This window comes from Strix uralensis, chromosome 1 (genome assembly GCF_047716275.1).
Source record: "Strix uralensis isolate ZFMK-TIS-50842 chromosome 1, bStrUra1, whole genome shotgun sequence".
NCBI classification, from domain to species: domain Eukaryota; kingdom Metazoa; phylum Chordata; class Aves; order Strigiformes; family Strigidae; genus Strix; species Strix uralensis.
Window position 1 is genome coordinate 143,474,291 of NC_133972.1, and position 15,052 is coordinate 143,489,342.

The 15,052-nt window shown below is 38.2% G+C and overlaps 1 protein-coding gene across 5 annotated transcripts in view; it reads right to left on the minus strand.

Moving 5' to 3' along the window:
* Window positions 1-6,718: 6,718 nt before the first annotated feature.
* The window catches only part of SNX16 (sorting nexin 16), a 28,455-nt gene continuing 20,121 nt past the window's right edge, over window positions 6,719-15,052 (minus strand). For 4 of the 5 annotated variants that reach the window (XM_074883700.1, XM_074883672.1, XM_074883681.1 and 1 more), the window contains 3 exons: window positions 11,098-11,234; window positions 8,785-8,901; window positions 6,719-8,556 (listed from right to left, as the gene is read on the minus strand). In XM_074883700.1, coding sequence (XP_074739801.1) covers window positions 8,448-8,556; window positions 8,785-8,901; window positions 11,098-11,234 — 363 coding nt within the window. In that variant the 3' untranslated portion in view covers window positions 6,719-8,447. The remainder of the gene's footprint in view (window positions 8,557-8,784; window positions 8,902-11,097; window positions 11,235-15,052) is intronic. The other variant, XM_074883709.1, reaches the window with a different exon arrangement.

The following is a 15,052-nucleotide window of genomic DNA, read 5'->3' on the forward strand; positions in this document are numbered from 1 at the left end:
CTGAACTGCGAAGAGGGATTTCTCGGTCGAGTCTGTGTCTCTCAGCCTTTGCTAGGGTTCAGAGCACATCTGTAGTTGTGTGGTAACATCAGCACTATGTTGGGTTAGGTGCAAACACGTGGGATGTGCCTATAGCAAGGTACTGCAACTGTTGGTTGTGAGGCTGTTGAGGATGTTCAAGTGTAGAATTAATCACTTTAATTTGTTGAGGATTGAATCTTAAAAGGTAAGGAGAAGTCTTATTTGTCAAAGGAAATTCAGTCTGAACTGACACATTCAGCAGATTGGCCCCATTTTCAGGACTGGCTACACAGTAGAGCTGAATTGGGTTTGGGCCCTTTGTCCACTAAGGAACAAACTCCACAGCCCTGTTAGTTGTTCTAGTGTTGTGTCTGTGCATAACTAGGGTCATTTGCTGAGCTCCCTGGAACAATGGTTACAACATTTGAAGAAGTATTGCTATATTGTGGAGCACCTCACGTATCCCTTCAGGTACTGTAAGAGTACCTGAAGTAAAGCTCTACAAAATGTTCCTCCTGAAGGAAGATAATAGGCTGGAAAGCGGAAACCATAATGGGAGAATATCAGAAACAAGGAGAATATAAATCATGTAGATAATGCTTTGATTCTTTCACCATGCTTTGCAAATGTCCTTTTTACACTGCACAAGGAAGAGCTTCAGAGAAAATGCTCTTCAGATCTTCTGCAACAAGAGGCTGTTAGAGTGTCTTGGGTAAGCTACAAATGGTGGCAGTGGCAAATAACAAATTTGGTTGCAAGAGCAGGTAAAAAAAAAAAGCTGCCTTTAGCTCAGGTAATTTCTAAAACAAAACCACATACAGTGGAACCTGCATATGGATGCACAAGTAAAATTGGTTATGTTGCCAGTGACCTTTCTATGGCTGTAATGCAGTTTCAGAAATTAATAGCTGAACATGGGTAGCAGAGACCACCTCACACTTTTCAGGTTAAAACCTTCAGATCCCAATGCTTTGCAAGCTCTGTCAACAAAATGTGTCCAATCGATTTAGTTTCCTGAGCTAGGAAAAAAATCATCCTGCATGGACTAAGAAATTCTGGAAAAGGTTTGTAATAGCACTAACTTGATGACAGATCTTATCTGTATGTTGTACCAGACACTTGTCGTTGAACACAAAGGGTTTTATTTCACAAAGAAGACAATAGGAGAAAAAAAATGATGGGGGAAAATTATAAGTAGTCAAGACATTAATTTATGTAGCCTGAGAATCTGTCTAGAGCACATATTGTGTCTGAATAAACTGAAATCTGAGCCGACAGCTGCTTCACCAGAGCAGAACAGAGCAGCCTGTTTGTTGAGAGACGAGATCTTGTGCTCTGACCTTTAGACGATCACAAGTCTTGTGTAACTCACATCATTTGAGAAGTGAAAGATGTTGGTCTTTCTGTGGTTTTCTAGATTCAGAACTGAAACACATATCTCACAGAGGATGCCAGTAGTTGACTACAGCATGCTGACAGCAAAGATAGATAAAAGTTATTTGCACATGTTCTGCTTTCTGAGGTTAACTCACAGCAAGGTTGAGCTTAATTTTCATTGTTTAATACTCCTTCATAACACATTACTTCGCACATGAATTTTGCAATGCTCTCAACGTATGTTTTAATTGCCTATTTAAGTAGGGATGATTGAGTCAGATCTGACTGGTATGAGATGAAAAAGCAATGCTCTCCACAAGAAGCTTACTTATCTGGGCTCTTGTACACATAAGCAGAAACAATACCTCTACAGGCACATCAACATTCTTACTGAATGGCTGTTTTTTTTGTTTTTCAAAAGATTACATGAAATGAGACAGTTTTGTCATCTGCCTCTTCCCATGCAAGTTATAATCCCCTTGCCCAACTCAAATCTAAGAGGAATCAAGTGATGTTTTTTGTTAGGTTTACATTATCCTACAAGCTATGCTGTAAGATTTCTAAATTAACACTGCACATCAGCACACAAAACAAACTTTTCAGGGCAAGGCTTTCTCTAAATGTACAAAGCAACTGCCATAATAGGGTAGATCTCTTGCCTGATGCCTCTGCTTATCCCTGTAACAGGCATATTTATACTATGGAATGAGGGGGAAAGGGAGACCCCTTCACATCACAGACTATCCACCCCACAACCCACTTATCAGAAATGCTGAGAACATCTAGGAGAGAGCCACAGGGAATTTCAAAGGAGAGATCCTGTAGGACATTTGCCACATGTTGCAGCTGCTTCCTAAACTACATATATGTATGTATGTATGCATCTATCTGTCTTCTTCTTTGAACATGCAAAGCAGTAATGAGATTTTGAAAGGTCAATGTGCAACATTCCCCCATTAGGCACTTGCCAGATGAGCAATGCTTGACAAACCCACATTAACTGCCAAACAAACAAATGAGCAGCCTTTCATAGTCATCCTCAACATTTCCATAAAACAGCTGTGGCAGCTGTGATTTCGTCTAGATGAAAAGCATTAATCCATAGGGGGTTCAGAGAGTAGAGGCTTGTTTCTCCACCACATTAATGCAAACATCCTAGAGGTTTCAGTTTGAACTGGTAGAAGAAAGGAATAAAATTTAGAAGAACCTAATAATTTATGAGCAAGGATATTTAGATCTACTTGAAACCCAGTTGAGGTATCTCAAGACACAGTTCCTGTATTATACAGACTGGAGTCTCACCGGATCAGCGAATCATCTAATTTTAACCTGCTGACAAGTCTATGGGATCAGCAGTAACACTAAGAATACACCGACTGAGTTACTGTGCAATTAGGGTGAATCATATAATTGCTTTCTTCCTCATTTTCCCTATTTGCACAGCAGAGGGAAATACAATACCTGTCTCTCAGATACGAAGTGGGGACAAATTCATCATTTGGAGAGCACCTTGATGACCCTTGAGTTGCAGGAGTGCTGAGTATGAATCAGCAAGCATTTAAGATCTTCATGAAGAGCTTAAAAGGGGTGAAAAGGCTTAAAAGGGGTAAAAAGGCTTAAAAGGGGCAAAGGTCTCCATGAAGACTATGTTGAAAACCATGAAAACATAGGTTAAAGTACTACTCCTGAAGGCTTAACAAAGGTTGTGCAGAACCTGCTAACTTCCCTTAAGACAGATGAAACTCAGCCAGTGCTGGGAGTTGAGCCCAGAATCCTGTTTGTTAGGCCAGTGCTTTAATCAGATGAGCCAGAACACCCACTGTCAGCAATACCCACGCTGATGGTTTCTGCACTGTGGGGGGTGATGCATGTTCCTGTCTCCTGAAGCCAAAGGGTTCAGCTCTGGCTAGCAGTGTCAGCACTTCTGAGGACTGAAATTATTACTCAAGTTTACCACTCCAACTTCCAAGTCTCCTTCTCCAGAGCCATGCTGCCCTGCTTGCAGTGTGGGATCTTTACAAGCAATACCAGAACTCCAGCCTGGGCTGAATGCCATGATATCCTTAATGAGACAGAAAATGAACAAGTCACACAAACAGGGACAGGCAGAGGGTAAGGATCTGGGTTACACGAGACAAATATGCTGCAGAATACTTTTCTGCCTGTTGGTTGGAGGTTGAAGTTACAAAAAAGAGAAAGAGAAGCTTTGCCAGTTCAGCTAGAACATTATTAGGTTTCCTGAATTGGAATTTTAGTGTCAGGTGCTGTTCCGCTGCAGAAAGACTTCATGCTAAAAATTTTCATTATCTGTTAAGTGAGAATGGCCTACACATCAGGCTTTCTGATTTATCCAGCTACACAGAATTACATTTGAGGACTCAGAAACTTTGGCCACTTACCACAGCTCCTTCAGCCTTCTTGTTACCTCTACAAGATAGTGAAAAGTGCCTGTCTGTCACAAACATCCTGCTCGTGCACATCCTGTGCTCTGGGCAGCCTAAATGTAGCTCTGACTGACCCTTGTTAAGCAGGATCCTTCAATGCCAGTATCGGTTTATTTTGATGATGCTGGATAAAACTGCAGTTTGGGACTTTAAAATGTGCCCACCAGAAGAAAAAAGATGCTTCGTCTGTGACATATGGGGTTATGATTTGACACCCCTCATGACACCCTTTTCCTGACTCTGGAACAACCATCAGAATGGTTCTGAATTCATCAACCCAGGGAGTAATTTAGAGAGAAGCATTTCCTATTCCAGTATAACTCAAGCTATCCAACTGGAGAATAATCTATAAAGCAGAATATGGCTGACAGTCACTATTACTCATAAGTGGGGATGACCTAAGTTTGTAATTTATATGTATTACAAGATAAGAATATGTTAATATTTTTTGTTTAGAATAAAGGACTGCATTTTCCCACCTTTCCACTCTTCCAGTTGCATCAGATAACAAAAGATACATCAAACTTTGGAAGAAGATTGAAAACATTTAACAAAAGCCTTACTCAGTTTGTTTGCCTTGTAATGCACAACGTGAGAAGGACCACATACAAAAGATTGCCCTTTGAAACAAGCATAGGATAAAGGTTAGCACAACAAGGGATTGCAAAGAAATGCCTGCGCTATGGAAGAAGAAACCCTGGAAGGAGGTTCCTGAATGCCCTAAGATAACACAGAACCTAAACCACTCACAACACAGAAACTAACATTTAGTGGAGAAGCAATTCTGGTTAGCAAATGATTGAACCAGTTTTCACTCTCAAAGGGGACAAATCAAGTGTAAACTATGGGCAAGGCAATCCTCTCCTTCTTCTCTGCCTTTTCCGCTCGCTCTCTCATCTTTTCTTTCATCTGGGACGTTAAGATCCTATTAAAAATGTGATGAAGATAACAAAAACGTAGAAAAAAAAACCCCTCCACTGGTCAATACGTTGACTGCTCATCCAGAATCAAACTGTTTAAAAGAGACATCTTTTGGAGACAGCAGCATTATCAGTCCTCCAAGTTCAAAGAAACATGGATGTGAGGATATAGTTCTTTTACCCTAGCATCCCTTAAAGCAAGTCTTGTATTTTATAGGAAAAGTACATACCTAGTTTTGAATGTTGGATCTCTCCAACAATCTGAATGTACTGATCTCTGGGACAAAGATTTAATCAAAATATGGAAAGGAATGATAGGAAGAAAGACCCTTAGACATGGTATTCTACAAAGGGAGTGTTTTCTTTAGGATTCTTCCCTTCCTTGGTGATTCAAGACCTTGGACTACTTATTTGTGTTATCTGACATCTTGTAAAAAAACCGATTGCAGCAGTAGCAGCTTCAGTGTAACTCTTCAGAATTCCTTCCCCAATGTGTATCAGAGCCTGCTGTAGCATAGGAAAAAAACCCCAAACAAAACCACATAAAATTTCCTATAGAAAGTTTGTTATCAGTTGTACTAGAAATGCAAATTTCTGGCAGGATAACTGCTACTGCTTCATAGCTGCAATTCAACAAAGGAATAGAAACTGCAGAGAGAAAAATCAAGTTACTTCATGGTCTAATGAGATGCACAGAGTAAAACCAATTTGGGACAGACATACCACCTAGAACAGGAGCTTTGCACATCCTTTTTCTCTGCAACTATGACCCCCCAAAGCAACAAATTGATGCTTAACATAAGGAGATGAGGACAGTAGCCTACTGGAAATCACACCACGTAGGCTATTCTCTCCTACGACTGCCAGGTGCAGTTTCATGAATTAGTGAATTCGCTCCCTTCCTTGAGCTGGTTCAATGGGACTATTATAGTCACAGTAACTAATGGCTGTCACAGTGGGAAAGGTATGAAGTGGGCGTTTTATTGGGACTCATTCTTGATTCAATACTAGTCAGCATTTTAATTGATTTAGGAGTATACAAACCAAAAGCAGTGAAGTGGTGTGGGCAGACTGCAAGGGGTTTGGAGGATACAAAATGCTGCAGAATTACTAAGTTTAAGAAGTAGTATAAACCAAAGCAAAACCCCAGTAAGATTAAGCTGGGTATTAAAATGTAAAACTAAGGGGAAAACACCCATTGCAAATCAGTGTCTGAACTATTAAGACAATTACCTTTGGAATGATTTAACTACAACAGAGAACAGTGCATTACTGGTTGCAATTCTTGTAATTAGTTCACTCCTCTGCTCATTGTGAAGAGCACAGAACTCCACTGTCAAATTCTCATGAATGAAATAATTGAAAGTTGGCTTCTTCCATACTAAAATTGCAGCAGTGAGTGAAAGAAGGAGGAGATGGATGGAAAACAGTGCCAGAATGGAAGCAAGGGCACCAGAAAAAAATTTCAATATAGGACAGACTTGGAAACCACCTTGATCAGGATGTTCAAGGCCACCATAGGTTGTACACTGCAAATTTTGCATGTCCCTTAGGGGGGTAATCATTCATTAACCAGTAACATAGGCCAAGTGATACCACAGGGCTGCTGAACAAAACCACATTTTCAGCTCAGTTTAATTAAAAATCAAGGTCCCTCTAAACAAAAATATCTATTCATGTGACACTAAGGTTTATAAGATATTCTGCTGACCCAAAATATTTAAAGACAGAGTACAACACAATTTCCATTCCTTTGCCCTCTCATGACTAAATTGTAAATTATATTAATACTTTCTTTAGTGACTAGATTTGCACATTTACCTGAAGTACTTTAGAAATTCCTAGCACCTTTTCAAGATTTTTAAAACATTTATAGTTGTAAACCTAACACTATTTTAATATACACAGTTCAATCTTCTTTTCAAAGATGTGACATCTGACAAAAGATTTAATAAATTTTCAAGTAAGTGTCAAAACTTTATTGAGTCCATTCAACATCTATGAGGATTCATGTAGAATATAAAAAAAGATTAGTTCCTTTTTTATTTAAATCTTCAATGGAAGTACAGTAATTTTTCGGGTGTCTTGTTACAGCATTCTCATTTGTTTTCAAGCTGACAATTTTTGGTACAAAGACAAACAGAACTCAGACCAACTGTTGAGTAACTGTTGGAAATCACTGAGGTAAGAAATGGCTCTGATAGTATTCTTATTCTTCTATTAGACAAGGCATTGAATGTTTTTTCTACAATGGAAAAAAGACGACAGGTGTTTTGTCCATAGTTTTATTTCACCAGGAAGGTTTACACAGTTCTGCATAAAGGTCATTGTATGCACAGCCTGAAGTACAAAGCTCCCTTTGAAAACTCCAGCACAAAGACACTGCATATTGACAACATTAAACAATGATGTGGGTGGTATAGGGCGAAAATAAAGATTAAAACAAAACAGCATTCTTCCTATTGGAAAAGCAGAATAAAACAAGGCACTTTCAGTCAATAAGAACAGAAACAAGCTGTATCAAAGATTCCACAGAGCTGACCCAGAGCACTGTAACAAAATTCTGCAGTAATGAACAAGTAAAATACAAAAAGGCACTAAATAATCCTCTCCCTGCAACTCCCCTTTCTCAACCAATTAGCCAACTGAACTTGGCACAATGGAGTCTTAATTATAAAGTGCATCTCCTGTCTTAATACATTTTGAAAAATAGGCTATAGAACACATGTAGCGGTATCCCCATGTGTACAATATATTGAAACAAAAATACATTGCAACTAGATTCAATCTAGTTATGAACTGTGCAGGAAAAAAATATGGCTTCTTTACAAGTCTTTCAATCATCTCCATATAATCTGGAATATTTTTAAACAAACATGAATGTGTTAGCAAGATGGTAAGAGGTAGTGTTCCAAGAAAAAGGCAAACTCACCAATTTTATTGTTACGTGGGTATATAGCAAAGGTATCCCAGATTTCAAAAGCAGCATTACCGAACAAAAAGTATTACAGCATGCTATTTTGGGATGAAAATACACAGTGTTTTGGGGGTCTCATATTAGTTCCTTCAGCAAAAATGACCATTTTTTTTTTTCAAATGTCCAGCTAGAATCCCATTTTGTAAGTACTTTTCTCTTGGTACTGTAAGTTTTCCTATTGCATTGCATTAAAATTTCCAGAGAAATATTCTTCAACTTTAGGATTTAAAACCAACACATTTTACACTCTTATTAAATGTAAGATGAGTCCATTTTTACTTCAACAAGCATTAATTTATGGCTATAAGAATATGAAGACACAAATACCAAACAGATGAACACATCAAATATGTCACATCAGTGGCAACATACGACATGCTAGTTCGATGTGTTTGGTGATTTAATGTGAAGTTTTCGTCACTCTGCTAGGAAAGTCAGCCAAATTGTTTATGTACACTATCTAAACTTTAGCTGATTTTAGCCCTTATTAGACTTTAATATATTAAATATATAAAGGCTAGATAAAAACTTAAGTCAAAGCAGCACTGGGTATGTTTCTTATGTTAATAATTTGTAAGGATTTATGTAAACATTCAATATGTGCATTCGTGCTCTTTGCTGTAAATTCTTCACAGCTGCTCTATGCCCATACCCACAGAGTATGTCCCAGACATGAACCTTTCCCAGGTAACAGCAGCTGCTACTCATCTATTCTTCTTCATCAGCGGTATACGCTACTTCAGCAACTTCAATTTCTGGTACAGAATTTTCAGCCAAAGAGCCACTCCAGCATGCCTCATGGTTCTCTTTATCTGAGCTGCAACAACAGATCAATAAGCTTTGTCAAATGGAAACTAATATGATTCTCCATAGTCATTTTATACCTACAATCCACAAAACATTTACAAAGCTTGTTCAACTTATCACTTATTCCGGATCTAAAATTATCTATCCTTAACTGTTCAGAATTTATGCAAGACCAAACGCTTAAAAACATACTTTAAAAAACCCTGAAATATATTATAAGTAAAATAATAATATTTACCAGCTGTCCTCACCCAGGGTACCCTGGTCTGCTTCTACTGCTGAAGACTCCACCTCACCACTGCACTCACTTTCTTCTCCTGATATTTGACGAGTCATTTTTCCTAAAGATAAATCCCTACAACAAATAAGAACAGAGTACCACCAATCCATACAGCAAACATTCACCACCGAAGAGCTGTTTGTTTCATTTTAAGCTTTGCAGTTTCTGGGAGCCTATCAATCTCACTCCTACATGCCCCATTTCTTTTATTACTACAGAGATGCAGGGCTTGCACTGGATAGCTATTTAAACAGTTTATTTGCTCCAGCTGCTTATTCCTAAACTAAATTCAATCCCCTGGTTGCATCACAATTTAGTAGCTTTAAAAAAAATTCAAGTCCCAGAGGGGTGATTGTGACTTTAGGTAAGAAATTACAAGCAGCTGATCTAAGCCACACACATTGTGCCTAAATGGCAGAAGGATAACAACCAAAACATAGTGAAAAGGAAGACAAGCAGGATGATAAAAGATTTCTTCAACAGTTTCCCAAGTTTGTCATTGTAACTTTAGAGTCACATATTAAGTTTCAGAGCAATACATTTTCCCATTAATGATAAAAAGACAGGTAGTAATTTTTTTCTTAACAGCAACACAAGTTGGCAGTCTGACTAGCCTGGCTACAAATGGGAATACCCTCATGTAAAATGATCAGAAAAACTTGTTTCCAAAGCGTTGCTCCATGGGGGAAACATACATCAATTTCGTGTCAAAAGCTGTCACTTGAATCGGAAAGGAAAGCTTGTGAACAATTTTGTGTTGAAAGTGATGTTACTATATTTCACCCTCCTTTTTAAATAACTCTACTATTGTTTCTGTAGTTTTATTTTAATGCATGTATTTTAAGTAATACCTCAGCAGTATTCTCTAACATGATTATTAATCCAGCATATGTAAAGGCCTACAACTCTGATGCCTTGTCCAATTGTCCCCTCCTACCTCACATACGTTTTAGGCCTTTGGAGCATAAAGGCAGAAGATGCTTAATTCTTGCTGGGCCATCAGATCAAAATTCCCCTTCAACAAGGTCAGAGACAGACCATTTCTTTTGGGTTCAACTCCCATCAGACAAGCTGAATTTCTTAAACAAGGTCACACGTTTAACTTGGTAACTTTTAAAACTAAAAATCACAGGAGTTATTTTCCATTAATACTTCAGATAGTACTTGGCTGACTTTGAGTAATTTTAAACATCTGGGAAGCTGGCAGGGTATTTGTGTGTTTAAAAAAAAAATCCATCCTCAGGGAAAGCACTAAAAAATAAAATCCCTTTTTGCTACTCATGCCTTCTTATTTTATTTTTAGTCACACAGAATTTCCTATCATGCTGTTTTAGCCAAATGCAAGTTATTTCAATTTACTGGCTATTTCACTGTTTAAGCCAGCAATAGTCAGAACTTTCTCGTCAAACAGTGAAAGCATTTTTCAAATGTAATTACTTGCCTTCAGGAGTAACAAACTGAATATGGTATTCAGATCAGAATTTTCAGTAAGCCACAACAATTGTAATTTAAATCTTTTTCCAAATGTAATTCACTTAAACATTATGTCCAAAGATGTGATTTGTTAGTCAACCTGGATATGCTAGACTCAACCACCCAAGCATTATTAAAATAACTTCTAAACGGACCGTGGGAGTTTACTCCTTTGCTAAGGAAATCCCACAATGACTGACTCAGCAGGTCTATCGGGACACTGAAGAGCCCAACATCAACTCCCCTGGGTCTGCTAAAAAATTTAGCAGACAGACACCATAAAGTTTTATAATAAAACTCTACCATTTTTTTTCCTTTAGATTTAAATGGATGATCTGCAGCATCATTCCAGGCAATTCAGAACAAAGTTAAAGACATTAATACAGACATAAAAATCACTTGATCACTATGCTCTGTCAAAGCTTTGAGTACAGGTGGAATTTTATAACTCAAAGCAATTTTTCCACTGCTCTCATCCCTAACAGGGCATTTCACATATCCAATACTTCAAAAGCAGAACAGAATCTTTGCCTTATCTTTACAGGACTTAAAGGATTAGGAAACATAATCCCAGTTACTTTAGAAGGAAAAGATGGGACAACACTTTCTCAGTCATTTCTACTAAACCACAGTTTGTTAGCCAGCATATGAGAAAGAGCCTACTGAAAATATTGCTTTGTGTGTGGTTATGTGGGGAAAATTGTTTCCAAGAATACATTTAAAGCTGGTACTTGTGACTATATAGACAAAATGCCTTCAGGAAAATAAACTCCTAAAACCTGTAAAATTTCTACATACCTAATTCTTCTTTCAATAGCATCTATATGAAGTTGCTTTTCACTTAACAATTTCTTCAGCGATTCAACCTCCCTTTGTTTTTCAAGCAGTTCTTTTTGTAGACGGTAATTTGTTTCCTCCAGAGTTTCACAGAAAGCCTAAAAGACAAATTCAAGAACATCTTCCGTTTAACTTCAGTGGACTGCCTTTAATGGTTTTTCTTTTAGAAATATCAATGTGTAACAGAATTGTAGCTGCTTTTCTTTGTATTGATTACCATAAAGAGCTATATAACCTTAAAAAAAGTTGTCCTTTAAAACACCATTTTGCTTTGAACAATGAACTTATGCTAAACCGCAACGCGAATACTTTATCACATCATTTGTTTGTCTCAAAAAAGACTTTAGAAAGAGGTTTCTTTCCTTTGATGCACAGTCCCTAATTTTGGACCTTTTTGCCTATATGGAACATCAGCTGAACTCCATATTCCCCTTTCCCCTCATATAAGCTTTGCTTTCACATGTCTTGGAAATCAATTTCAAAGTATCTAATTATTCCCAAGATACTAGGAATATTTGGATAAAGTGCATGTCCTTCCCTTACCTGGTTCTGTACCAAATAGCTGTTACAAATATGCCAATCATGAGCATCAGAAGACCAATACAAAAACAGTTTGAAAAAGTTTAATGAAATGCTAAGAATGCTAACTACTCAACCATGAGAAGTATGTTGTTTTACTCTGCTGAGCATGACATGTATATATAGTACACCGATGAACATGGCAGTGAGCAATCTCAAGACTTAATGTGAAGAGCCAGTGTACAATGCAATATCCACTGAATGCAGGAAGTGACAGAAGCGTTGGCTCAGAGCCTGCTGGTCTGTTACTGGAAAGAGCAAGTCTACCAACAGTAATGTGCAAATCTGATTTAATAATTTACACGGTCTCGCTAAATAAGAAACCCACATAGGAGGCTTTCTTGGCTTAAAGTTACATACAACTAGCTACTAATTCACAGAATCCACTGAATATAAACATTTTATATGAGCTCAGTTAAGAACAATGCTGTTAAGACACTGTTTTCTTTTAAAATGGGCTACAAACATCAAGATGATACTATTCTTTGCTTTAATTGAAGCAGACTTACCAACTTCTTGAAAATGTTACATTTTCCTGTAATTATAGAATTCAAACAAATTCAGTGTTTTTCAATCCAGTAACCATTTTGATTTTTTTTTTTTCCCCACTGAGTTTTAATTCATTTTGACGCAGATAGCAAATTTATCTTGGTTGGCAGGCACTGAAGACCAGTCATAAGTTAAACCACAGCTTTATTCACATCTAGTAGAGCCAAGAACACATGGCATGCAACTCGTTCTTCACACAGCATTTTTAGTGATTGCTTTAGCAATCATTCCAGTTAAGCAGTCGTCCTGTTTCATCCAAGCCAATTAAGTGAATTCTAGTGTATTTTGTAATAAAACTATTCAGGGTTGCTGGTGCCCTAGCTGAAAACTGGCCATTATTTCCTTAAGAATATAATTAAGTTATATTACTTCTACCTTTAGATTTATGCACATGCAAATTTCCCTATTCACAGAATAACTAAAAGTATTCCACATGTGTTGTAAAATGTTTCATTGTTCTATATGAAAACTGAAAAAAGCCTTTTGGAAAAACTCATTTCTAGCTGTAACCTGTGTATCAGCTGCCCAAAGAAAGGAAGTCATTCTTCACAACTGAGTAAGAAAACATCAACATATTCTGAAGGATGCCATAATAACAGAAAGGTGAACTGAAGCTGAGAAAGACCTATCAGGGAATTGCGTGATATCTTGCTCCTTGAAGAGCTGGACACCTAGAGTCTGGTACAGTTCTAATACCCAGGTGGGACCAATTTTCCCTGCAAGTTCTGAAAGGGCAACATAACTAGGCCAGCTGGAAGAGAGCTTTGCTCCTTTCTTCAGTGGATCATGAAACACTGATGGCTGGAAAAGGACCTGTGGAAGCAATTACCAAGGATATGACCATTAAAAAAAAAAAAAAAAAAAAAGAGTCATAGTTGTTCAGTGAATACTTTGCCTAGGTTTCTCTGATGTAAGGCCTAAACAATTTCTAACAGCAGAGGTACGTGTACCCCTCCCAGAAAAGATAAATATGTTTTGGCAAGTCCTTATTGAACTGGAATAATGGAATGGACATAAAACAAATAGAAGATTGCTGTATTTTCCATTATCAGGAAAATGGTGATAGAATTTCTTTTTTTTTTTCCCCAATCCTTTGTATGACAACAGTAACAGCAGAAAAGTGAAACAGAACTGATTTTCAAGATACCTTTAAAAAATGAACTCCAGGAATAGGCATGTGAACCATAGTGCTTGCCCTGTAGTTGGGCATTGTTAAAAAAAAAAAAAGTGGGGAATGGATACAGATGCTCTCTGATATGTAAGAGTTCAGGATCCTAACAGGCAGGAGCAGGGCAAAAAGCAGACCACAGCTATGGATTTCAGGTGAGCAGACTTCAATCTCTCCAGAAATCTGCTTGAAAGAAAGAATCCAGGGGAAACTACCCTGAAGGGAAGAACAGCGCAGGAGAGCTAGCTGTTACTCATGATCACCATCTCCAAACTCAAGTAAGGTCCATCTCAACAAGCAAGAAATCAAGCAAAGGCTGCAGGAGGTCTGTATGGATGAGCAAGGAACTCCTAACTGAACTCAGACACAAAAAGAAAGTTTACTAGCACTGGAAACATGGAGAGGTGACCCAGGAGGCATACAGGGCTGCTGTCTCATCTTGAGGGAACAGGGTTAAGAAAGTGAAGGCCAACCTGAAGTCAAATCTGGCAAGGTATGTGAAAGAAAACAAGAAAAGATTCTGCAAGTACATAATCAGCAAAAGGAAGACTAGAGAAACCATGGACCTACTGCTGAATGGAGTGGGGGAACTTGTGACAAATCACATGTGAAAGGTTCGGGTATTCAATGTCATCTTTGCCTGTCCTGACCAGTAAGACCAGACTTAAGGAATTCCAGACCTCTACAACCAGAAGGAAAGACAAACAAGGGCAAGACAGGCTTACCCTCAGTGAAGGAGGGCCAGGTCAGGGAGCACTTAAACTAACTGGACATACATAAGTCCATGGGGCCTGACAGGTTGCACCCATGTGTGCTGAGGGAGCTGGCTGATCTCTAGCTTGTTGTCCACCAGGACCCCACTGCTCATGTTTTGAAGATCATAATCAAAAATAATTAAAGGACTTGAGCATCTTTCATGTGAAAGGGGGATGAGACAGCTGGGACTGGTGACTGCTGGGACAGCTGGGACTCAGTCTGGAGAAGGCTTGGGGTGATCTTACCAAAGGATATAAATACAAGATGGGTGGGAATGAAGAAGAGGGAGTCATCTTGTCAGTGGTGTCCGCTGACAGAACAAGAGACAATAGGCACAAATTAAAACCCACGAAATTCAATCTGAACACAAGAAAACACTTTTTTTTTTTTTTACTGTGATGGTGATCAAACACTGGAGCAGGTTGCACAGAGAGGTTGTGAAGTTTCCTCTGTAGATTATTCAAAACCTGACTTGACATCGTCTTGGGCAATCTGCAGTAGCTGTCCCTGCTTGAGCAGCAAGGTTGGACTAGATGGTCTGAAGAGGTCCCTTCCAACCTCAACCAATCCGTAATAAAGTAGGGTATCCCTTGGAGACCAGAATTTTATGACAGCTGTGTCTGACAACTTCACAGAAATGGTTAATAGCCAAAACTACAACAGCACAGCTATTTTAATAGTTTTGCCTAAAATTCTGTGATGGAAGAATAACCCTGAGACTTTACCATGGCATGTATGACCAAAATCTCTATGAAAGTGGTACTTAAATTTCTTGATTACCTGAAGAAGTAATTCCTGTAATTTTTATTAGTTTTCATCAACTTAAATAGCTATGATGAAAAATGACTGTATAATTACGAGCTC